At 57.8% G+C, this 25386-nt stretch overlaps 1 protein-coding gene across 4 annotated transcripts; it reads right to left on the reverse strand.

Annotated features, from left to right (window-relative positions):
• Positions 1–1159: 1159 nt before the first annotated feature.
• On the reverse strand, positions 1160–23552 carry FRMD8 (FERM domain containing 8). 4 transcript variants are annotated; one of them, XM_059401638.1, is made up of 11 exons: positions 23297–23541; positions 22902–22986; positions 21057–21236; positions 17055–17156; positions 16699–16757; positions 16415–16581; positions 14376–14600; positions 12182–12305; positions 11120–11263; positions 4742–4946; positions 1160–2841 (listed from the first exon to the last, which is right to left on the reverse strand). In XM_059401638.1, the coding sequence occupies exons 2-11, from the start codon at positions 22984–22986 to the stop codon at positions 2723–2725; spliced, it is 1410 nt and encodes a 469-aa protein (XP_059257621.1). In that variant the 5' UTR covers positions 23297–23541; the 3' UTR covers positions 1160–2722. The 4 variants fall into 4 exon arrangements, with proteins under 4 accessions (XP_059257621.1, XP_059257623.1, XP_059257622.1 ...); XM_059401640.1 differs by having other exon boundaries at positions 21057–21221; positions 23297–23537; XM_059401639.1 differs by having other exon boundaries at positions 21057–21224; positions 23297–23523.
• Positions 23553–25386: the final 1834 nt, after the last annotated feature.

A 25386-nucleotide genomic window follows, 5' to 3' on the forward strand; every position in this document is an offset into this window, starting at 1 on the left:
AGAAAAATAATCTTCTAAATCCTTCTTTTGCATATTTTACAAAACCATTGAACACACGGATGGCCTGACCTCAGGGTGCTCATGGGGGAGGCAGTAGGATCCCCTTTGCCCCCCGCAGCGTGGGCAGCAGGCCTGCCTGGAGAAGAGGGGGCAGAGCACCTCACAGACCAAGAAGGGGAGCTGCTTCTCAGTTGGGTGGTGTCCTCTTGGGTGAGAATTTGGATTTTTTTTTTTTGACAGAGATCACAAGTAGGCAGAGAGGCAGGCAGAGAGAGGAAGGGAAGCAGACTCCCCACCGAGCAGAGAGCCTGATGCAGGACTCGATCCCGGGATACTGGGATCAAGACCCGAGCAGAGGGCAGTGGCTTAACACACTGAGCCACCCAGGCGTCCCTAGTCACAGTACTATTACCAGTCCCATCTTAAAGGTCAAGTGGAGGCTCATGTACGTGCCCATGGTCGTGGCACCACTCTGCCCTTGCCAGGCAGAGGACCCCCCCAGGAGGCATGACTAGGGGAGAGGCCTAGTCCCGGGACCTCGCTGCCACACAGCCCCGTGGCTTGCTCCTTCGAGCTCCCAAATCGTTCACAGTGTGAACTGCAGACCCCAAATGGTGTGTTTACCCCCAGGGCCAAAGCCCGTGCCTACCCACACCGGGATCTGTGGCAAACAAGATGCCCCTGGCCAGGCCCAGGACACGAGGAGCCCTCAGCGTGGGCAAGAGAATCCAACCCCCTGGGTTCTCTGGCCTCTCAGCGGAGGTGCTGCAGTCCAGACTGTGCCCAGGGCCCCCATTCCCGGATGTGAGGAGGACTGGGGCAGCAGGGGGTCTAACAGGCCTTGACTGTATGGCTTAGGCTCAGGGGACAGGGACAAAGGCTCCAGCCTGCCCACTGTCAGCTCCTTGTCCCCCTGCCTCCCTGCAGACCTCCCTGCTTGGTTCCCACCAAGAACCCCCAATCCCCTCCTGGACCTTCTCAGCCTGGGAGTCCCTGACCAACCACTGAGACTGGAGAATGTCCCTCTGGGCTTTCCATCGAGCTCAGCTCGGCAGCCCACAGAGCTGAGTACCTTGATGAATATTTACTACAAAGCAAGCCAGCAGCCTGTAATGGACTCCCAGGGTGTAATTAACACACTAGTTTATTTCATAACGTAAGCCACCCAAAGTTTGCTGGAAATTTATTTTATTATTAAGAAGTCACATGATACAAAAGAATGAGAATATTCAAAGGGCACTTGGTAAAATACTGCTTTGTCCTAAAGGGCAGGCAGAAAAGGTCATGGCACACAAGGGATGCTCAGATAACAGAGGAGCGACTGAAGAGTGAAAACAAGTCATGTGTGCCCGCGCCCACCCCCGCCAGCCGCCAGCCCAGCAGACAGATAAGCATTCACCTGGGTCTAAACATCGAGTGGGAGGAAAGAACCAGAGGGCTGGGCGCCAGGCGGGCTGGGCCGCTCCGGTCCAGTGACTCCGGGAAGGGGGAGGAGATGGCCTCTGGGTGGGAAATTCCAAAAGGCTGCGGACGCCCATTTATTATAACCGACATCAGAGTCCCTGCTGCCGGAGGCAAGCCCACCTCGGAGCATCTGAGCCGGCAGGCCAGTCTGTGTTTCCTGTGCCAGAGCTCTCCACAGGGAGGGAGGGCAAAGCAGAGCCCAGTGCTCAGCGGGGCTGGGCCTGTGGAAAGTCTCAGAAGTGCCGGGAGGGCCGTGGACCCACTGTGGAGGTGCAGAGGGGCTGGGTCGGCTCTCCTCTACCCCCTCTGGCTCTTCTGGGAGAAGCCAGGAGGGTGAAGCAGGGGGCAAAGCTACGCCCAACCCACATCCAGCCTCCTTACAATGTCCCTGGAAAGAGGAGACCAGCTCAAGCGGGACGTCCCTATGCATAGGCCACCCCCGGGGTTGGGCGGATGGACACCTCGGCGCCATTTGAGGGAGAGCAGGCAGCTCTGAGGTGGGTGGGGGCCTCCTCCTCAAGCTACCCTGGAGCTCCCAGGCTTCGTGGAACTGGAGCAGATGAAAAAAAAGAGCAAACACAGGACATCCACCTCTCGGCACTGTGTTGTCCCCAAAGACTGGCAAAAAGGCACTTCCTTCCGGTCAGAATGTGTCCTGACCACAAGGCATGAGTGAAGGGCACAGAGGGCTCCCGAGCCAGGCCCTGCCTGGCTCCCTCCAGTCCCAGCCAGCCAGAGCCGGTCACCCTGTCTGCCTGCCTCCCTGCCGCCCGGCGGAGCCATCCCTGGACATGCAGCGTGGGTGGAATGCGGCCGAGGAATGCGGGGATGTGGTCACCAGCGTCCAGGGAAAGGACCAAAGACCCACACTGGACCTACAGGTCCCAAATCCTATTCGGTGGCCCCCTGCCGTCAGCGCTGCCCCCGAGGACCGCAGAGCAGGGGACACTGTCCATCCTGAGAGGGGCACAAGGGCAAGTCCCTGGCTGGCAGGAGGCAGCCAGAGCCTCCTCGGACGGTCCTGAGACAGCCGTGGGGCGGAGTCCAGCGGAAGGGCAGGCGGGACCCTGCGGGGGTCCCCCCGCCAGCTGTGCGGGCCGCGGACCCTCACAGGCACAAGCCACTTCTTCCCTCCCGAGGGAGCCCCCCTGCCCCACACCAGAGCCGCAGCCCGGTCCTGCCCCTCTGGGAGACGAATGCTGGGCCAGGTCCAGGGGCAGCCTCCCCCTGTGCCCTCCCCCTGCCCGGGGCACGGCCCTCAGCCCTGCTCCAGGCTGTCGCTGGGCTGCACCACGGTGTAGCTCCCCTGGCTGGTGGACAGCTGCCGGCTGAAGAAGGACGTGGTGCGCTTCGGCTTCACCCGCTTGATCTGCTGACCTGTCACGGGAGGAGGAGGACTGCGCTGAGGGAAGGCTTCCCGGGGGGGCGGCGGTCCAGGACCCCAGAGGCGCCGGGGGCTGGCTCCTGCCAGAGCCCGATCAGACGGAGCCCCCGCTCGTTGCAGCCGCGAGCCATCGGAGCCGGGGACCCTAGCTCGTCCAGCCGTGGGGCCGGCCTCCCGAATCACAGGCAAACCCAGGTTTGCACACGATGCCGGGCCAGCCACGCTGTCCCAGGGGCTTCTGCTCAAACTGGTTCAAGAACAGACCAAAGAAATACTACACCTGCTAGCCACACTAAGGAAGACTACAATAGTAGAAAATGGTTATGTTACAGAAAAATTGTTTGCTTTTCCTGATTATAAAAATGACATGCTTGGGGTGCCTGGGTGGCTCTGTCAGCTAAGCATCTAGCATCTGACTTCAGCTCTGGTCATGATCTCAGGGTCCTGGGACCAAACCCCCTCCCCCTGCTCATGCCTTCTCTCTCACCCAGGCGCCCCTGGAAATAAATTTTAGAAATAAAATTTAAAAAAAGATTTTAGAAATCAAATATTTAAAAAAAAAAAAGAAAATCTTTAAAAATAGATAATTAGCAGGGGATGCGTGGGTGGCTCAGTGGGTTAAGCCTCTGCCTTCGGCTCAGGTCATGATCCTGGGGTCCTGGGATCGAGCCCCACATTGGGCTCTCTGCTCAGTGGGGAGCCTGCTTCCTTTCCTCTCTCTCTCTCTCTCTGCCTGCCTCTCTGCCTACTTGTGATCTCTCTCTGTCGAATAAATAAGTAAAATCTTTAAAATAAAATAAAATTTATTTCCACACCCAACATGGGGCTCAAACACAGCTCCGATGTGAAGAGTTCCATGCGCTACTGACTGGGTCAGCCAGGAGCCCCTACATCTTGCTCCTTAAATCCAGGTCTTAGTTACTGCATTTAAAACCTCCTTGGGGGCAGGTGCCTCACGGTGGCTCAGTGGGTTAGAGCCTCTGCTTTCCGCTCAGGTCATGATCCTGGGGTCCTGGGATCAAGACCCATATCAGGCTCTCTGCTCAGTGGGAAGCCTGCTTCCTCCTCTCTCTCTGCCTGCCTCTCTGCCTGCTTGTGATCTCTGTCAAATAAATAAATAAAATCTTTAAAAAAATAAAAATTAAAAAAAAAACCTCCTTGGGGCACCTCGATGGCTCAGTTGTTAGGCATCTGCCTTTGGCTCAGGTCATGGTTCCAGGGTCCTGGGATCGAGCCCCGCATCGGGCTCCCTGCTCCATGAGAAGCCTGTTCTCCCTCTCCCCCTGCTTGTGTTCTCTCTCTTGCTGTGTCTTTCTCTGTCAAGTAAATAAATAAAATCTTAAAACAAAAAAATAAAAGCTTCTTATTTTGGAATAATTCTGGATTTATCAAGAAGGCCCAGAGATGAGAAAATGAAGCGTTCCTAGATGCCCTCCTCCGGCTTCTCCCGGTGCTGGCTGGCTCCCTCCGTTACCACCGCATGTTTGCCAAAATTAAAAAACGAACCGCACTGCCACACAGTTGACTGGACGACAACCTTCCGGATGTCACCAGTTCTTCCACAAATGTGTCTGCTCCCAGGCACGGTCTGAGACACCGTCCGTGTACCCGCGGCCCTGACTCCACCGGACGTGGCCCCGCTGCTTCTGTACCCACACCTCAAATAACGGACGTCGGGAGTTTCCAGTGTGTCCTGTTCGGACACAGCCGTGGGGAACACATCTGTGGACACGGCAGGGACCAGGACAGAAAAGGACCTCCCCTGCTGGAGACCCAGAGCTCACGAGACACGACCCTCCCCTGGCTTCGCCCCCTCCCCCCAATTAGGTCCCTGCCAGCTGGACCCCCAGTGCGCAGTCCCCGGGGCTCCCCGCAGCGTGTGCACATGCTCACCTTCCTCCACGTAGTCGATGGTGGAGAGATGCTGGAGGCGGCTGCTCACCACGCTGCCCTGCCTGCGCAGAGGGGGGCGCTGAGTGGGGGGCGGCGGGGAGCCCGTGGCCGAGGGGGCGCCGGACACGTTCTCCGGGGGGGCGGCGGGCTCTGAAGTCTGGTTCAGCTCAATGCAGTACTCGATGAGGCTGCTCATCAGCTCGGCCTGGTGACGAGAGAGGGGCCACCTGAGGTCTCCCTGAGACCCAGCCTTTCCATACTCTGTGGAGCGAGACAGACCCCCCCCCTTCTGCTGGGGGGTGGGGGGGGGGGCAGAGACGAAACTACCACACTTACACCAGAAAGGCAGGGGAAGGGGGCAGTCGGGTGCCTGTGGGCCGGGGGACAGGGCAGTCCTGATGGATGTCAGTCCTGGGGGAGGAGCAGGGGTCCCCGTCTCAGCTCTGGGAGGCGGGGCAGGTGAGAAAGAGCTTCCCAGGCGGAAGGCCCAGACCAGGAAGGCCAAGCGCCCCAGGCTGCTGCCGTCGGGCCGGAGGGGGAAGAGAGCTCAGCGGGAACCGGAGGGTGAGGACGGGAGGCAGCGGGCCCAGACGGGGCTTGCTGGGCTGTAGGAACGGAGGAGACTTGGCTGAGAGAAGAACCTGCAGGCTTAGGAGGCAGGGGGTGGTCCGAGCACGGGGTGCGGGCGGGTGGCTCCCTCCGGCCCCTTCCTCAACCACGCTACCTTCTCAACAAACCTGACATGTAACACTTGTTGCCAGAAAAGGAGAGGTGACCGGGTGTCAGTGAGCACGGTCTGGACACCACGTGATGGGGACCCCAGGGGTCGGACGGATCCAGAGACAGAAAGCTGTCAGCGGTGGCGTCCCTGAGTTACCGAGCACCCACCCCGTGCTGGTGCGGCGACAGGCCGTGGGGTACGGCAGTGACCGAGGCGGATCCGTACCCCCAAGAAAGGGACCCCCAGGAGTAGCAGGGTCAGCGGCCAGGGGGATGGCCCCACGGGGACAGAGAAGTGGCTGGTACCTGCCCCCGTCCAGTGTAGCCCAAGGCCTCCCTGAAGGAACACAACCCAGCCAGCACCCGCCTTTTGTCACCAAGAGACCCCACACGCAGAGTGGGCAGTGGGCTGGAGAACAGGAGGGCAGCCAGCGGGGACAGAGGCCCAGGGCTGTAAGCCAAAGAGGGAGCCCTCTAAGGCCCCTGGGACAAAGCCTCAATCACAGCACGGCGGTCCCCGAGGTGCAGGGAGCCCGCCATTGAAACTACACCACGTGTGACAAAATTAATATCCATCCGAGATAAAGCTTGGCAAACCAGGAACAGAAGGGAACTTCCTCGACCTGATGACAGTGTCTCTGAAAAACCTGCAGCCAATATACTAACTTAGAGCAAGAATTAATGTAATTCCCTCTGAGGTCAGGAGCACATCCAGATGTCTGCCCACACCCGCTCCGCACGGTATTACAAGTCCAAGAGAAAGCAATCAGGCCAGACAGACACAGGCACACAGACTAGAAGGTCAGAACATGGCTGTCCCTGTTCACTGATGCAGAGAAAACTCCAAAGAATCTGCAGCAAAACTGTCAGAACCAGTGAGTGAGTTTAACAAAGTGGCAGGATGTATCAGTATGTAGGTAACAAAAGTTGCATGTCTACCTATCACAATGAACAACTGAAAATTGAAATGAAGTCACAGTGTTCCTCCCTTCCTCTTCTTCCTGTTGTCTAGCATGCATATGTGATGGCTGGAGTTGAAGCAGCTATCCTGGACCATGAGGTGAATTTTTTTTTTTTTTTTAAGATTTTATTTATTTGATAGAGAGAAACAGCCAGAGAGGGAACACAAACAGGGGTGGGGGGGAGAGGGAGAAGCAGGCTTGCCCCAGAACTGGGATCCGACATGGGTTCAATCCCATGACCCTGGGATCATATGACCTGAGCTGAAAGCAGACTCTCCAACCACTGAGCCACCCATGCACCCCCATGAGGTGAATTTAAGAGTAAGAGAATATGCATTGCAGGCAGTAAGATTAAAGGACTCTGAGTTCCCAATAACAGATCTGGACTAGACCGCCTACCCATAATGTTATGTTAGAGAAGAATACAGTTTTATGTCACTAAAAACATATAAATAAAAATAAATTTTAAAAAGTGCCATCTAGGGGCGCCTGGGTGGCTCAGTGGGTTAAAGCCTCTGCCTTCGGCTCAGGTCATGATTCCAGGGTCCTGGGATCGAGCCCCGCATCGGGCTCTCTGCTCAGTAGGGAGCCTGCTTCCCTTCCCCTCTCTCTGCCTGCCTCTCCGCCTACTTGTGATCTCTCTCTGTCAAATAAATAAATAAAATCTTAAAAAAAATAAAAATAAAAATAAAATAAAATAAAAAGTGCCATCTATTGTAGCACGACAAAGAGAAAGAAAGCAAAGCAATACTTAGGGGTAAGTAAAATACAAGACATGAAGACATTCAGTATCTGTATGCTGACAACTCTAAAATGTTAATGAAAAAAATCAAAGACAAATGGAGACACACAAATCAATGGCCTAGAAGACTTACGATGTCAACTGTCTCCAAATTAATCTACAGATTCAATGTAATCTTAATCTAAATCCCGGGAGGCTTTTTCGGGGAAGGGTAGAAATCAAGACATTTATCCTAAAATTTAAATGGAAATGCAAAGGAATGAGAATAGTCAAAAATTTGAAATTTGAAAAAAAACAAAGTTCAAGTTTCAAGACTTACTATGAAGTTTCAGTGATCAATGCAGTAATATTAGTGAAAAATAAACACAGAGATCAAGGGCACAGAACAGATAGTCCAGAAACAGACCCACACACCTTAGCCAACTGAACTGCAACAGAGACACAAGGGCGATTCAATGAAGACAGGGTAGTCTTTTCAACAAGTAACACTGGAACAGAAAGAAAAAAGAGAGAGAATCTTGAGCTACATATCACACTTCACATAGAAAAGCAACTTGAAATGGACCACAGACTTAAAATTATAAAACACCTAGTTTCTGAAATTTTATTAAGAATTATGGGGGCATCAGTTAAGCATCTGCCTTCAGCTCAGGTCATGATCTCCAGTTCCTGGGATCGAGCCCCATGTCAGGCTTCTTGCTCAGTAAGGAGTTTGCTTTTCTCTCTCTGCCTCTGCCCCCCCACCAACTGCTTGTGCGCCACATGCACACACACGTGCTCGCTCTCAAATAAATAAAATCTTTTTATTTATTAAGTATTAATAGTATAAATTAATATTAATATTTGTTAACATTTGTAATATTACTATATTATTATTATTATTATTAATTTAGAAGATCTTTTTATCTTATTAAAAAGATTTTACTCATTATTAGAGAGACAAAGTGAGCGCATGGGGACAAGCAAGGGGAGAGGGAGAGGGAGAAGCAGGCTCCCCACTGAGCAGGGAGCCCAATGCAGGGCTTAATCCCAGGACCCCAGGATCACGACCTGAGCTGAAGGCAGACACAACCAACTGAGCCACCCACATGCCCCCAATTTTTTTTTTTTTAAAGATTTTTATTTATTTATTTGACAGAGAGAGATCACAAGTAGACAGAGAGGCAGGCAGAGAGAGAGAGGAAGGGAAGCAGGCTCCCCGCCAAGCAGAGAGCCCGATGCGGGACTCGATCCCAGGACCCTGAGATCATGACCTGAGCCGAAGGCAGCGGCTTAATCCACTGAGCCACCCAGGCGCCCCCCAAATCTTTTTTTTTAAGATTTATTTATGTGACAGAGCTCGAGAGAGCAAGAGCACAAGCAGGGGGAGCAGCAGAGGCAGAGGGAGAAGCAGACTCCCTACCGAGCAGGGAGCCGGATGCAGGACTGGACCCCAGGACCCAGGGATTACAACCTGAGCCAAAAGCAGACGAGTAACCAACTGAGGCACCCAGCCTCCCATAAATTAAAAAAAAAAAAAAAAAAGAATTCAAAAACTTCTAGAAGAAAGCACAGAGTATCTTTGTGACTTGGGGTTAGGCAAAGGCTTCCGAGGAAGCCAAAAGCACAAGAGAAAAAAAAAAGAGAAAAAAAAAAAAACAAAAAACAACTGATAAAATGGACTCCATCAAAATTAAAAACATCTCTTCAAAAAAATTAAGAAAATGACAAGTCAAATTGCAGACTGAAAGATTTGCAAAATGTATCTGATAAAGGATGCCAGATACAGAATGAACGCGCTCCCAACTCGGAAAGAAAAGAACCCAGTGAAAACATGGCCCGGTGCCCTGAGCAGACGCTCTGCCGGAGATGATGTCTGGACAGTGAATGAGCATAAGGAAAGGTGCTCGACATCATGGGTCACGAGGACAAGGGCATGGAAGTGGCAGTGGCAGGTCACCCTCTGGCATCTGTGGGACTGGCAGACAAGACTGGCACAGACCACGTGGTGGGCAAGGGTGCGGAGCGCCTGGAGCTCCCGGGGTTGGTGGGGGTGTGGTGGAAATGCCAACTATGGCCATGCAGACACTGGAGAGTGACACAAGTAACCCCAATAAAAAACTGACAAAAGGTGTGAACAGACACGTTGTGGCTGGGTAGATATTAGCAAATCCGCTGTTCTCCGCCCGACTGTGCCGTCACACAGGCATGTTAATGCATCAGAACAGACTCTTAACATGGCTGTAAATTACACCTCAATGAAATGGACTGAAAAATAAAGGACAAAAACATAAGGAGATGGCACGACTCTCCCTCCAGAGCGGCTACAATGGGCCAGGCTGGGGAGCGGACGGGGCAGGGCGCTCGCATCCGCACGACTGCTGGGGACAGCTGGCCATGTCCGCCCCAGCGAGCACGTACTGACCTGCTGGCCTGGCCCTTCCGCTCCCCAGTGTCCACCCGCGCACGCGCACCCAGGACACATGTGACCATGATCGTGGCAGCACTGCTGGCAATGGTCCCACACCGGAAACCCAAGTGTCCCTCAGTGATGGGATGTGAGAGTGGTGAATTTGGATGCTGGTGCACCAGAGAGCAGCTCGAAAGGTCGAGCCGCTACTGCCTGCGGTGAGGTCGGAGCAGAATGGAGCAGACAGAAGGGATCGCATTGCGGCTAGAACCTGCTGCTAGAAGGTTCAAACCAGGTGGAACGACTCAAGAGTGGAATAAGGCTGTTTCAGGATGGGGTGTCCCTTGGCGGGGAGGCCTGGGAGGGGGCTCAAGAGGTTTCTGGGGTCCTGGTTCTATTTTGCAACCTGAAAGGTATTACATGGGTTTATTTCGGGAAAACCTGATTTGGGAGACTTAGGATTTGGCCACTTGTCTCTATGTATAATTCAATAAAACATTTACTTTAAAAAAAGGATTGGGATGCCTGGGTGGCTCAGTGGGTTAGGCCTCTGCCTTCTTGTGATTTCTCTCTCTGTCAAATAAATAAATAAATCTTTAAAAAAAAAAAGGGAGGGGGGATCTAGGGCACCTGGGCGGCTTGGTTAATTGTCTGCCTTTGACTCGGGTCATGATCTCAGGGTCCTGGGATCGAGCCCCGCATCGGGCTCCCTGCTCACTGGGGAGCCTGCTTCTCCCTCTCCCTTTCCACTCTGCTCATTCCTTCTCTCTCTCAAATAAATAAATTAAATGTTAAAAATAAAAATAAAAAAGAAGTCTAGCCTAGTGATGTAGAAGTTGTGGAGTCATCAGCAGAAAGATGGGCCCAGCCGAGGATCGGAGCTGTGAGAGGGAAGAGCTCAGGGACGCTAGGGCAGTGGGTCACAGGAGCCATGTGAGGGGACAGGAGGGTCCAAGAGCTCATGGTCAAGCTTGAGCTCTTGACCTCTCTGAGGTCAAGGGGATGGAGGACAGAGGCGTGTGCACTCTGGCAAAGCAGGGGCCGCTGGGCTTGCGGCTGGGAGGTGCAGGGGTGAGGACTGGCTGCAGAGAGGTGCCGAGGGGGAGGGGAGGGTCCAGAGACCCCAGATGGCGGCTGGGGCGGAGGTGTGTTTTCAGGGACAGGCGTCCCGACCCATGTCAGTGCCAAGACGAAAGGACGAAGTGTGGGAGGGAGGCCTGTGCCATGACCAGGGCTGGGAGCAGGAGGGGCGGGGGCGAGGGCTAGGTGAGCGGACTGAGACACAGGCACGGTGGGGCGTTTGCCCTGCCATGCCCGCTCCTCCTCCGAGAGCACCCAACTCCCGGGGGGACTTGAGGATAGGGAGCCAGTGCAGGCTGGTCACAAAGCACCGGGAAGCTTCTGACTCTCAATGGTGGCCCCAGCTCAGCGGATGTCAGCTCCCAGGGTCTCCAGGCCCTCAGCAGCCGGCTCACCCCCTGTGGGCCAGCCTGGAGCCTCCAACAGTCTGGGGCGCCCTGAGCCCCGGCCACCCCACCCCTACCCGTGCAGGCGACACCCACTACCTGCTTGGAGTAGATCTTGAGCAGCTTGTTGACAGGTGTGCCCTCGTTGTCCCCATCGAACTCCAGCCACAGGACAGACTCCTCCTCCTCGGGGGACGTGTGGTCCCAGGAAAGCTCCTGGAAGCGCAGGCCCAGCAGGACGTGCTGCCCAGAGGGAGACGCAGGGCTTGGCTTCAACTGAGCAGAGTCCCCTCCTCTCCCCTTCCTACTCAGGGGCCACCAGGAGGGGATGACCTGCCAGGCTATTTACCTCCGAGGTTGACTCTAAATTCCTATGAGTTTCTCGAGGTGCCCCTGCTCTCGTCAGACCCTCACAGGGTAGGGGGGGCTGCGGTCTGGGTAGGCCTAACCCGCAGCACTTCTCATTTGTGGGCCAAGGCCAAGCCCGGGGACAGCTGGGAGGGTCAAGTGCAGGAAGATGTGGGTGGGAGGGGCGACCTTTTCCAGAAGACCAGCTGGGTAGCATCTCGGCAGGAGGCGAAGCTGGGCTCTGGGCCCAGCACCAGTATAGGGAGGTGCTGGGGTCCCATTCCGGAGACAAGGAGCAGTCACCCCACACCTTCCTGCTGGTTTAGAGAGACTCCTGCCCGAGTGCAAAGAAATCACCCCATGGGGTGGGATGCTGACATGACCTATGCAGGGAACCTAGAGACAGCCTGTGCCAAACACGGAGGGTGGGGGTGGCGGGGAGAAGCGGGACTCAGGAGAGCTTCTGGTCCTGAGGCTTTTCTGGAAAACGCAAACTAGTCTCCAGCCACTGGTCTAACAGAGCGGCCAGACCATGCCGGACTCCCTCCGCTCAGAGGTTTAATCCCAGCTGCAGCCTCCCCCTGCCCGCTTGCTAGAGAGGCTGATCTACAGCAGACCCCCAGGAAGCTCCTGGATGCCCCCGAAAGCCCCAGGGACGTCGGAGGACAGGAGGCCGGACCAGCCATCCAGTCTGCCTCCAGGCCAACCATGAGCCCAGGGGAACCGCGAAGGCCTGGGTAAGGGCCCCACTCCCTCTCCAGGGAGGCCCCCTGCCCCCCAACCCAGCTCCCACCCTGGGTGAGCTAGAGGTACCTTCTCCCTGCTGTCAATGACGTGCACGCCCTCCAGGCTGATGGCCACGTCCACTGGTTTCCGCCCGCCCCGGTGCAGAAAGCCCTGGGCCGGCTTGTCAACCTCACCGTGGAAGAAGGCGCACCTGGGGAGGGAACCGCTGTTAGCCTGTCACCTCAGGCACCAGGAAAAGACGGTCCAGGGTCTGGGCTCTGCTGCCATGGTGCTCTGGCCAGGCCCTGTCCCGGGCACATGAGACGTTTAAGCTATTTTGGTAACTGAAGTTTCCGTGAAAACAGAGTGGGGCGGGAGGGAGGCTTCCTGGAGGTGGCGGCATCGGTGCTGGTCATGCAGGACAGAAAGGTGTGAATGGGCAGGGGAGGAACTGCGGGGCACAGGGGAGGGTGCGCACCACAGACAGAGGGAAGAGCGTGAATCTGGGCGTGGGGTAGCCAGTTATGTCCAGGGAACGGCCAGGAGCCCCAGGACTCGGGCTGAGGCTGCAAGAGGCGGCCAGGCCATGGCAGGGTGGGGAGAGCCCTGCAGCCCACTGTCAGGCCAAGACCCTTCAGCAGGAGTGGGGTCCGGCTGCACCTGTGTGGGGGGCCCCACCCCAGGAGGCCTTGGGGCTCGACACTGGGAAGGGTACGGTGTAGGGCCCTGACATGCCATGTCACCGAGCCGCCGCCCTCTCCCCGGTCCTGTCACGGCCTTCAACCTCCCCTGGCTGCCTGGCCCGTTGCCCCCTTGCGCCAGGCTCAGCCAGAGCCCTCGCCGAGTCCCGCTGTCTGACTGCCTGCACCCCTGCCTGCACCCCTGCACCGAGGCGGGCCTGGACACAAGCACGTGCCGCCTCTGATTCCCATGAAGAGTCTCACTCCTGCAAGACCTCGACAAGGTCCGCACACGGCCGAGATGCCGACTTCACAGATCACTGAACTGACCCAGAGCAGCCGCTTGCCTGCCCTCGCCTACCCACGGTCACCCGCTACTGCTGTCTGCACACACGCATTTCACCCACTATAAAAACGAAAGACCTTCTCTCCCACTCCAGCCACAAACGCTGGATCTCTTGCCTCCATTCCATGGCGCTGACCCCTGAAGGCGCTGGTCACACTTGCTGTCTCCGGTCTGTTCTCACTCTTCCTCCACCCCCGGCTACCCCGTGATGCTGGAGCCAAGGTCCACTATCGGCCGCACAGGGGATGTTGAACTTGACAGGGAAGCAGCAGCACGGGACGCCTGGGCACTTCCTCCTGGCCTGCATTCCCCTCGGCCTGGCTTGTAGAGACCCGCCTCCAGACCTAGAGACCCGCCTCGCTGGCCTGGGGTCTCCTTGCGCCTGGTCCACACCCACCTCCTGGGCCAAATCCTGGCGCTCCGGGCTTAAACCACCCAGATGCTGATACCCACCAATTATGACCCGACTCTAGACTCAGAAACCTACAAGTCCGCTCAGAATGGCCACCGAGTATGTAGCGAGTATCTCCAGATTGACACATCCACAACCAAACCCGTGACCTTCCCCAGCCTGCGCCCTGGCCCAGGACACCTCAGCTGGCGACGCCATCCCCCAGTTGCACAGACCAGACCCCCTGAAGTCCCATCTCCCTGTCTTCATTCGTTCCACCACACGTCTGTCCAGCAAATTCTGCCTACTCTGCCCGCAGCGTTTCCGGCACCTGACCATGTCTCCCGAGCGGAGCACTATCACGCTCTCCTCACTGGTCACCTGGCTGTGGACCCTGCCATCCTGCAGTCTGTTCCTACCTCTGCTGCCGTCTCCTGTCCCATCGGAACGTCAGCCTCACCAGGCACGGGCCAGGCCTCTCTGCTACCAAGTTACTGGTAGCGCCGAAAAGGCCACCAGTAGGTACACGAGAGCCACCGAGCCACTGTGGACAGCGTGAGGGCAGAACTGGCTCAACAGAAGGTCAGCAGGTCCGCCCACACCGCGGCTGTGGCAGGTGGAGGCAGAGGACCCGTCTGGGGGCCTGGCCTGTGACGGGAGGACAGGTCTAGCTTGGTACCCGCGGGGCCCAAGATGCTGGCGTGAAGACACACCTCACGTGACAACAGAGCTTGGCTGGCGCAGGGACAGGCACCCTGGTAGGCTGTGTTGGCCAAGGCCAAGAGAGAGTGCTGGGCTGTCAGGGGAAGGGGACAGCCCAGGGCTGCAGTGGCCCGTGACGAGGACAGTCAGGGAGTCGCTCACCCGTAAAAGGGCAGCTCGTGGCTCTTGAGGAGGTAGGCGCGGTAGTGGGGGCTCAGGGAGGCCCCATGCTCGCCGTCACTGCCGGCCGCTTCCTTTACTTGGCAGTAGGCACTCAGCAGTCCCTGCTCGCCTGTGCCCGCCTTGGCCCCTCGGCCCCGGAGGGCAGCAAAGAGCCCGTGGCCCCGCTTGCAGAGGTGGGCGGGGAGGAAGGAGTCCAGCTTCTCCCTGCAGAGGAAGGAAGATGGGGCCCCGGCATGAGGAGGGGCTCCGGGGCTGAGGGCCTCAGGGTGTGGCCTGCTCCTGGGCAAGGGCAAGCGAGGCCCCAGATCAGGACGGCCCCGGACCAGCACCGCGGGCCCAGCAAGCACGCCTGGAGGGTGACTGGCCTAAAGGGCAGGCCAGGAGACCAAGAGGGGAGCTGCAGCCAGCCCCCCTGCTCAGACAGCCCGTGGCTGGAGGGTTTCAGCACAGCGCCCCACCACTGAGTCAGGAAGGTTTAGATTTCTGAGTTAGTGGAACTTTGACAAAGAAGAAAACGTGAGGCAAGTGATCTACAGCTTTCCACGTACTTCCTGCCAAACACGGATATATTAAAAACAAAAGCAAAGCCCACCACCAACCCACAATCTGTCAGCACAGGCTGGAGAAGGAAAAGAGGTTTCCAGTAACGCAACCGTAAAGCAGGCAGCTCAGGATAACCGCGCGGCTCCCAGGCAGGTGGTGCGGGTGGTGTGCTGGCCGCGAGGCTGACAGCCGGAGCTCTGTCTTGGAGCAGCGAGCACCTTTTCGGAGGTTCTCCATGGATCAAATAAGGATGCTAACCGCTACTTGCATGGAAGGGCACTGGCCTGAACCTGGCACCGAGTGTCGCGGAGGATGCCATTCTCACCTCGGAGGGGAGGTGGCTGTGCTATGCCTTCTGGACGACCAAACGCCCCAGGCCACCGGCAAATGCGGCCGGGCCGGAGGGAGGGCTGAGGTAGGGCGGTGTGAGGAGGGGTGTCTAGGGGGCCATCACCCTTCTCGGAGCTCCCGGGGGCACTTTTGTTGCTTGTGCCCCCACATCCCTTCTTCCAGCAACAACTCTCGCCTGTCATCTAGAAACCTGGCCTTTCCCACTCCCATCTATGGGTCTGTGCAGGCTCAGGGCCCGCCCATCACCACTCTGGCCACGGTGTCCCCTTTGGGTGGACCTGAGGCTCAGCCAGGGGAAGAGGATGTTGGAGTGAGTCTGAGGAGTCTGGTGTGTGAGGGGAGAGACCTCTCCCGCCAATACGGAACTGCTGCGGCTCCCTGGCCTGCCTGAGCGCGAGCCGGCCCTAAGCGCATGGGCTGTGCCACGGGACCAAGGACAGGTATCTGGGGACCCAACCGGAGCCCACTACACCTGGACCACCTCTGGACCTTTCCGTTACTCAGGTCAACAAAGTCCCTCAAATAGACACATGTTGGGCTGCGCCGGCCATCAGGGGCAACAGCAGCAGACACACCCCGGGGCTGGACTTCCTCTGGCCACCAGCCCCTGCCGGGGAGCCCTCAGGCTCAGTGAGCAGGGTGGTCCATGTGGGGCCCCGGCTGCCAGTCCCCCGGCACAGGGCCCTGTCTCTGCACATCACCTCCCCCAACACTGTTCCCTGCAGTGCTGGGGTGGGGGGAGCCTAGGAGCAGGCTGTGCTGAAGTTCCTCTCCACTGGGCTTATCTGTGACCCTCAGGATCATGGTTCACGGAGATCTGAGAACGGCCTGGTCTGCTCCCAGGGCATCGTCAATTCGCACAGTGAGGAGCGGGGCTGAGGGAGGGGGAAGCGCAGAGCCCGCGTGCTGGTGTCTGAGGAATGGAGCCTCCTCCCTGGAGTTTGGGACAAAGCTGGCAAAGAGGCTCAGAGAGGTGGGGTGACTTGCCCAAGGCCACACAGTGTCAGGGCCAGCCCTAGGGCCGAGGTCTCCTGACTCCGGATCTTGGAAGATTGCGTGGAAGTAGGGTTCCAGGGCAGCCCTCCCCGCCGCAGGCCCCTGCCTCGAGTCACACTGGCCCTCACCTCAGGGCGCAGGCTGTGGGCTGGCCTGGCTGGTAGGGCCCGAGCTGCACGCGGCACACCAGGGCGCCCAGGGCCTCACAGTCCTCCACATCGCACGGGTACCGTGCGGCCAGCACGTTGCCTTTGGCCTCCTCATAGAGCAGCCGCAGGACCTCCTCATCATGGATCTGTGGGCCGGGGGGGTGGGGAAGGGCCGCTCAGCTGGGCCGCCGCACCCATGTCCAGGGGTCTAGGGACACAGGACCCCGGAGATGGGTGGTCCCACCCGGGGCTCACGGTCTCACCTGGAGCTCCCGCCGCTTTGGGAAAAACACGTTCCTTCGGAACTGCAGGGAAGGCTCATCTGAGGAGAGAGGCTGGGGGTCACTGCCCGGCCCCCCGGTCCGGCCCAGCCCTCTCCCCGCACAGGTCCAGTGCCGCCTTCCTGCACCACAACTGCCAGAACCTGAGGGCTGTCCCGAGAGTGGGACACCTGGTTTATCTCGACATCACCCCACGCCACCCTCTCCTGCCTTCCCCCCAAGGAACCCGTAAAAGCTGGTAACTGAGGCCCGGGGGCCCGATCTCTGGCTTTGAGGAGCCTCGGGTCCCCGGAGCAGCTGTGGTTGCCCGGGGAGGCCCAGGTGGGCCCAGCACTAACCCGCAGCCACGTCGTCGTCGGGCGCGTCAGTGAAGCGCAGCAGCAACTCGGGCCACTGGCGGCCCAGCTTGTAGGGCCGGTGCCGGGGCTTCAGCTGCACCTCTGCGGGAGAGAGAGGAAGCAGCTCGTCTGAGCCTCTGAGCGGGACAACGGCCACCCGAGGACACAGCAACGTGGTGGTGGCAGTCGTGGTCGGTGGCTTTAAGATTTATTTATCTATCATTTGAGCAACAGAGAGAGGGGGAAAGAGCATGTGTGCACACATGCAGGGGGTGGGGTGGGGTCAGAGGGAAAGAGAGAATCTCAAGCAGATTGCACCCCCACCCTGATTTGCCACTGAGTATGGAGCCTGATGCAGGGCTCGATCTCACGACCTGAGCTGAAACCAAATGTGGGTCACTCAACTGACTAAACCCCCTGCCCCTGTGCCCCAGTCATGGCCAGCATTAACTGAGCAGATAGAAGCTTCCAGAAGGACTTCAAGTAGATGACGTGCATCTGCCCTGTGGTAACACTATCCTCATTTCATGCGTAGGGAGAAATGAGGCTCAGAGAGGTTAAGTTACTTGCTGAAGTCACACCAGGGAGAGAGGGTCAGGCTCCAGGCAGCGCCAGCCTCTGACCGTTCCCTCTGGCACCAAGGGTCGGCTGGAGCACAGAGGCTACGACTGACAACGGCCACCCGAGGACAGGGATGGAGGTGCAGATGAACCCCCCGGGGCCATTAGGAAGCAGAACACAAAGCTGGTGACCAAGGCCCGAGGGGCCACCCTCCCCTGCCCCTGGCAGAGCCTGGGCCTCCCCCTCAGCAGGCCCCATGTCCAGCATCTCCCCCCGGAGCCCCAGCATCCATTCCACGCCATCCAGCTCCCCAGCCCATCTTCTCACTCCCTCTCCCACTCTGCTCCTGCTATATAGGCCTCCCTTCAGTCACTGAACCTTCCCAGCTTGTCGGTGCCTCAGGGCCTTTGCACTTCCTGTTCCTCCTGCCTCAGACTCTCTTCACCCTAGACCCGTATGTGGCTGGCTGACTTATGTCTTGGTTCTAGTGTCTCCTTCTCCAGACCCTTTACCAAGGCAGCCCCCCGTCACCTTCCACGCCAACTGCACACTGATTTGGTTACTTTTACGGTATTTACCACTATCTGATGTCACCCCCTGTCACTGCCCCACTAGCCAGTGAATCCTCAGGTCACTTCAACAAGAGTGGCTCTGTCCCATTCACTGCTGTACCCCTGGCCCGCCACAGGCCCTCACGGAGGTGGGCAGAATGGCCAAGTGCACCACTCACGCCCAGCCCCTTGACTGGGCAGCCAGCTGGCCCAAGACTCAACAGTAATGAGAAAGGGCTTTCATCTCCTGTGCCAGTGACCATGGCCTTTGAGAAGCAGAGGTCATTTCTAAGCAATCAGTGATGAATGAGCATGGCTTCCGGAGGTCAAGGAGCAGGGGATGGCAACATCTATGCCATCACCTGGTTTCCCCTGCCTTCCGACCTCGCTTCTGACCCCTAGCTCCCCTCTTGACCTCCCAGCAGAGGGCAGAGGGTCCAGTGCCTTATCCCACAAGCTTAAAGCCAAGAGTCCCCCTCTCTGTTCTTTGGACTTCCATCTGGTCCCTGATGTTAACCCGAAACAGGAACCACAACCCCCACACGGGCCTCGCTCCTGCCCGCAGCCTCTCCCACCCAGCCCTGCCATCAGCTTCCTCACACCCCTCTCTCCGTTTCTCCCATTCACACTCCCCAGTGGCTCCTCAATCCCCCATCCAACGTGGATCCTTGACCACACCCATGTGTCCCCATCTCTGCCTCACCCCTCCCCAGAGGGGGCACTGGCCCTGCAACCCCAGCAGCAGCGTCCTCTCCCCTCCAGGAGAGGCTCCCTCTGCAGCCCCACCGACCTGGTCACTCAGCAGGGCCGCCGTGGGCTCTCTGCCTGGACGCTCCCAGGACACCAGAGCTGGACGGCACAGAGACCATCCAAGGACAGGTGGAAAACTGAAACCCAAAGAGGGACAGTGCCCACCCAAGCCCCCAAGAGTCAGCAGCTAAACCAGGACCCGAGCTCCTGTACCAGACTTTAGACTGCGAGGACCTGAGAGCGACCCAGTGTCCCCAGCGCTTAGAGTGCCAGCCAGCGAAGTGGGGTGTGTGTGTGTGTGTGTCTGTGTGGTTCTACACATACTTGTGAAGTGAACAGCGTACTTGACCAGCTGGGACCCCTGAAGACACTAAGGAGGGGAGTGGAGCCGGGACAACGGTGCCCTTCCTTCTGCCCACAGCCCGTCCAGCAGCTCAGAGGACTCCCAGGATCACAGCACGACACCGGCCCCGCGGTGTCCGATGGGGCCTTCCCATCTGGAGACTTTCACCCAAATGAAACTGATGGTCCCTGGAACCGGTTCCATACAGAGCGACAAAGGCACTGAGAAGGACAAACTTCCCGAACATCCAGCTTGCAGTGCGGCTCCAGCCAACAGCGCCCTGCCCCTGCCCTAGAGCCCCGGGCCATCTGCCACTGCTTACCCCACTGAGTCAGGGGTAGCCAAGGGTTCCAAGGGACCTGAGTCAGCGCTGAAATGGCCTCTCGGCCCTCCTGAAACCCAGCCTGGGAACCAAGTGGGCGCTGACTTCATGCTGGAGCCTCTAGCCACTCTCGTCCCCAACAGGGCGGTGGCCCAGAGTGACCCTGCCGGCCACACAGGCAGCCCATTCATGTTCTTGCGGGGTGGGAGGGAGCAGGAATGCGATGAGGGAGTGGGGGTGGAGGAAGCAGGAGGAGCAGACAAGAGGCCCAGCTGCGGGGACAGGGAGCCTGAGGCAGCACAGGGGCGAGCCACCCCCCGGCTTCCCAAAGATACAAACCAAGGGGCCCACCGTTTGGGCCAAGACCCGGAGGCTGAGAAAGGGGCAGCTGAGCTGAGTGGGGAACGGATGGAGAAGACGTGTCAGCAGGAAGAGGGGGGGTCAGAGCAGCAGCTGTACAGGAAGCTTCCATGGTGGGGGGGCACGGACAGGATGGAGACACATGGGAGGGGCATTCCCTCCCCCACTAGGCTGGGACAGATCCTCCCTGTAGGGCAGAGGCACAAATCCCATCGGTCTCAAGAAAGAAGTCACCCCTCGGGGCCCTGAGGGACCCGTCACCTGCTTCTTGCCCCTGTTCTCTACAAGAAAGGAGAGTATCTCAGCTCAGCAGACATGCCCGGCCCTGGCGCCTCTTGGGGCATCCTCTCCTCTGACCCCCTTCCTGTGTGAACCAGCAGGCTGAAGGCTCTATGCGGAGGCCCCAGAGACCTCCCCTTCCCCCACTCCTGCCCCCCCCCCCGCCCCCGCCTTGGGATTTCAGCCTGAAAGGCCAAGACACAGGTGGTCCTGGGGAAGCCAAGCAGGGCTGCAGGAAAGCCGGGTTCTTGCCTGTCCTGCCCTCCCCACCTGCGGGGCTGGCTGCTTCCCGGGCCAGGTCCCACCTTCCTCCCTGCCCTCAAGCAGGATTCAGTTCAAAGAGGCTGGCTGCGGGGGGCCAACCAGGCTGCCACTCTGATCTGAGTCCTACTACTCCCGGAACCCATCACTCCACACCGCACCTTCTTCATCTGCAGCACAGACCGGGGCCATGAGGGTAAGGAGGGATTTCACTCAAGAAATGCCCACTCGGGCTGCAGCACAGAACATGTGCTCCACGAACACGGATCTCTTCCCTCCCTCCCTGTCCCCTAATCCTGTTCCCCCGATGCCCCAGGCTCCAGCACCACGGAGGCTGAGGGCCAGGATTGACCCTTCCTCGGCCACCAGCAGAGAGAAAGAAGAGGGGTCGCAGAAGAGCCAGGTGTCCTCTCAGGGCTCCGGGCCCTAAAAGTGGGGGCTAGCTGTAGGTCCCACCTAGGTCTCACCTTCTCCTGATGCACAGCAGCCGGAGGTTTCGGAAGCGGCCCCCTCCCCAGCCCCTGGTCACTGCCCTTCTGACCCTCCAGCCTGGGCTTCTCACAGCCAAGCCTTACCCAGCAGAGGGGACACAAGCCAGAGTGCGAAGACGTCCAGGGCGATGTCCGGGAGCTGCAGGACCTCACGGACAGCCCGGTGCAGCTCGTGGGCACTGAGCGAGGGCAGGTTGTCCACGGCCAGGGGCAGCACTGTGTCATCCGCCAGGTACACCAGCACATCAGCTGCTGCAACGGAGGCTAGGCGGGGTCAGCTGGGTCTGCTCCCTAGGCATGGAACCCCTCTACCCCTCACTGGGGCTGGAGGCCTCTCCCTGCACCTTGGGGTGACCAAGGCTACACCCAGAGGCAGAGCCCCAGCAGCCCCAAAGGACCCTGTGAAGAGTGCTGTTAAGACTTACTCGAGACCCTCAAACCACCCAGAAATCCTGCAACTCTGGCCCAGGAACCAACCTAGCCCCACCCTAACTCCCAAAGGCTGGCCACTGCATTCCCACACACTTTCCTGGCAGCCCCAAGGACTCTGCTGGGCTTCTTCCTTGACAGAGAACATTCCACAGGTGGGGACTGAGGCAGAGACAGGCAGAACCCATCCTGAGATTATAGGAGTTGGCATATCAGGCTGGGAAGCAGGAGAGCTGCCAACCCACTGTTATGCTTAGGCGAGTGGCTGTCTCTCTCTGGCCCAGCCTAAGACGGAATTGAGGATTCCTAAGGCTGCCCCGGGGTAAAGCAATTTCCAGGGCTCAGCTTCCATACGATTCTTCATGCCTCAGGACTCAATAACATAGTCTTTCAGGACTGTCTAAAGAGGCCAGGAGAGGGGCACCTGGGTGGCTCAGTGGGTTGAGCCTCTGCCTTTGGCTCAGGTCATGATCTCGGGGTCCTAGGATCGAGCCCCGCGTCGGGCTCTCTGCTCAGTGAGAAGCCTGCTTCCCCCCACTCACCCCATCTGCTGCTGCTGCTCTGCCTACTTGTGATCTCTGTCAAATAAATACATAAAATCTTAAAAAAAAAAAAAAAAAAAGAGGCCAGGAGAAATACAGTCTAAAAAGCTGGGTTTTACTTGTGACAGCCCATAGCATTCTTATTCGGAAGCTGGTGCCTAAGGAAGACCCTTGAAAGAGCAGCCAGATTCAAATTCCCCATCCCTGGAGTTGAGGGACTGTGGGAGAGATGGAGCTTGGAGGCCTGTACACTTGGGTCCCAGTCCTAGCCTGGGCCCTGGCTAGCAGGCTGACTTCAACAATGTCAATTGTCTCATCTGTAAAGCAGGGCGAACACCCCTCTCTCAAAGCATGGCTGTGGGTCAAATGCGGGTGAAGCCTATGAAAGGCAAAGGCGTAGTTTATCATTGACACAAGTGAAAGCGTATTTCGGATTTCCAGTCTGTTCAGCCATACCCGCTACTTTCTTGACGGACCATAAAATCATCTCCAGGAGGCTGTGATTCAGACTCACTTTTCAGGTAGGGACAACTGAGGCAGGACAGGCTCCAGGACCTAGTGACTTAATAATCTCTCTAGGGCCCAATTTCCTTCCTTATAAAATGAAAATAATGACCCCTGCTTTCAAACCGCTTTTTGCGAGAAAGAAATCAAAGAACCTGAACGCATCCCTTTCCATTCATGAGATTTTGTTTGAATTTCACAGCTCAGCAAGACTTGCTCCTTTTACAAATGAGAAACGGGAATTTCAAGAACAGAACCCACCTTGGCCAACAGCCTAGTGACAAAGCCCAGCGGCAGCTCTGTCTTCTATCACTTCTCCACACCTCCATAGACCTTATTTGTTAATGAATACATAAAATTCTCTCTAATGAAAGAGATGACAAGCCAGGGCCACTTCCCCAGGGCTGGGGCCTCAGCTCCATACAGATAGGAGGGGATGGGGACAGGGACCCACCTCGGGTTCCCACGGAGGACACGCTGCTACGATGGGACCGCTCAGCGGGGCCCGGCTGCCCAGCATTGCCTTCTGTCCCGTCCATCTGCAGAGAGAAAGAGAAAGAACGGTTACTGGGGGGTCCAGGGATTGAGGGTTGGGGAGCTCCTCAAGCTCCCACTGAAGAAGGGCGGAGTCCCGGCTGATCTGCGAAAGTGAACAGCATTAGCTAGAGGCACCGGTGGGCAGAGCAGTGGATCTTCAGCCCCCTCGAGGTCGAGGCTGGTGGGAAGGGTCAGGGCACTGATGGTCAGGAGCGGGGTCGAAGCTCGGCCGGCCGGGATGCCGGCTCAGGGCACGGAGCCCTTCCTCCCACCCGGGGCGGGAACCCGCGCAGGGCGCCGCCGTAAACTCACCTCGCGGGGAGTCAGTGCCCGCCGCTTCAGCCCACGCTCCGGGTCTGAGCCCGACCCCCAGCTCTGGCTCCCGCCCTGAAGTGGGCGAGGACTCCGGGACCCGCTCAGGAACCAGCTCCCGGGACTGCGACGCGGAAGCTGGGGCGGAGGAAGCGCGACACGCACGGCCCCGCCTCCCAATCCGCAGGAGCCAATGGGAGCCCGGGGCTGCGGCGCACGCGCCCTGCGCGGCGCCCGCGCGCTCTCTCCTCCCACCCGCGCGGGCAAGCCTGGGTCTCCGCGATAGGTGGCTTCGCGGGTTTGCTCACGCCGGTGGTCAACAGGTGGCCTCCCACAGGGCTGCCCGCTGGCCTGTAACAAGGTGTAGCGAAGGTTCGAGGAAATCGAGAACGGGGACTCACTCGCGTGTGGTTTGGGGCCGGTCGCCTCACCTGTGAAAGGGAGATGCTTCCTGGGACTTGTCAGGGTAGAGGTGACTCAGGCAGCAGCCGTACTGCAGCGCCCCTGGGCCATGACGGGTGATGGACTCTTTGCTGGGGTCAGAAGACTGGGTGCCTGGCCGGGCTCAGCCAGATAAGCCCCAGTTTCCTATCCTGTAAAAGGTAGAAGTTGAACTCAACGACCGCCAGTGACTCTCGAATTATATGCTAGAAACTCAGGCCAAGCACACTTGATTTTCCAAGGAGCAGTCACATTAGTCCTCTCTATCTTAATCTGGAGACCTTGATCTGTTCCCAGGCTGGAAGGAGACAGACAGGAAAACCACCTATTCCAAGGTCAGGTCACCAACATGTCCTGGCAACACCAGCATGTGTACGTGCTGCTTCCACCCCTGCTCCCTTTCTCTTGCAGCTGACTTGTGCCTCATTATTCTCCTGTGTGCTGTGGGGAAGCGGCATGTACGCCTGATGTGTAGATATCAGGGAGAAAAACAGGTCCGTGGGGCACCTTCCTGAGCCAGAAGAACCAGAAGTCATTCTAGCCACAACAATGGGCTGGATGATCACGGATGGGGGTGCATAGCAAAACGGGGAGTGGGCTCACCCTGCCCTCTTTCCCCAGCATTGGAAGGCAGCCCCATCTCCTAACCCAGCCCGTTTCCTTAGTATAAACAGCTCTTTCCCTGCCCTCCAGGATCCACGCTACCCCACACTGGAACCCACTGCAACATGTCTTCCTTGCCTAAACTAAGGACTCAAGAAAGTTCGATGCGAGCTGGAGAGAAGAGTGAGCAATAATCAGCATCTCCTCCAGGGGGCGCTTGGGGGGGCTCAGCCGGTTAAGTGCCTGCCTTTGGCTCAGGTCATGATCCCAGAGTCCTGGGATCAGCCCCACATTGGGCTCCCTGCTCAGCAGGGTGGAGGGAGTCTGCTTTTCCCTCTCCCTTGCAGATCCCTGGGCTTGTGTGCCCCCCCCCCCCGCTCTCTCTCTTTCTCTCTCTCAAAAAACAAAAACAAAACAAAACAAGCATCTCTTTCCAGGTTCTAAGCTCTGAGACCCTCAGACCAGGATACGATGGCTTGGTGGGCTCCCTTATCCAGCCAGATCACAGTGGGAGCACAGTTCAGTGTCACTGAGTGCTTACTGGGTGTGGGGTCTGGGCTAGGGCAGGAGGTGAGGCACTGCCTTGCCCTCAGCAAGCTCAATTATGGTTTAATTAGAGGTAGAGAGGGGGAAGAAGTAAGCCCAGGAGAGATGTGTATTTCTTTTCTTTAAGTAATTTCTTTTATTTATTTTTTATTTTATTTATTTTTTTAAAAGATTTTATTTGTTTATTTGACAGAGAGAGAGAGAGAGTTGCGGGAACTGTGGGAGCGTGGTGAGGACCCCAGGGAAGCCCGGGGCAGTCAGAGCACAGCAGGCGAGGTTGGAAGATGGGGTGGCACCTGGGGGCAGGGGTTTGTGTGTGGTGGGTTTGACAGGTGATGAGGAGTTTTGGGGGGTTGTGAGCTAGAGTGGGATGAGGTCAGAGCTCTGCCCGGCCAGGCAGAAGACGGGCCTGGTTGGATTTCAAGGAGAAGAGTCCAGCCAGGGCTGGGGCTGCCCTTTGGCAAGGCTCCCGGGAGGGGTCGTGGGTCTGCCTTGAACTG

Source organism: Mustela nigripes, chromosome 1, assembly GCF_022355385.1.
Source record: "Mustela nigripes isolate SB6536 chromosome 1, MUSNIG.SB6536, whole genome shotgun sequence".
NCBI classification, from domain to species: Eukaryota; Metazoa; Chordata; class Mammalia; order Carnivora; family Mustelidae; genus Mustela; species Mustela nigripes.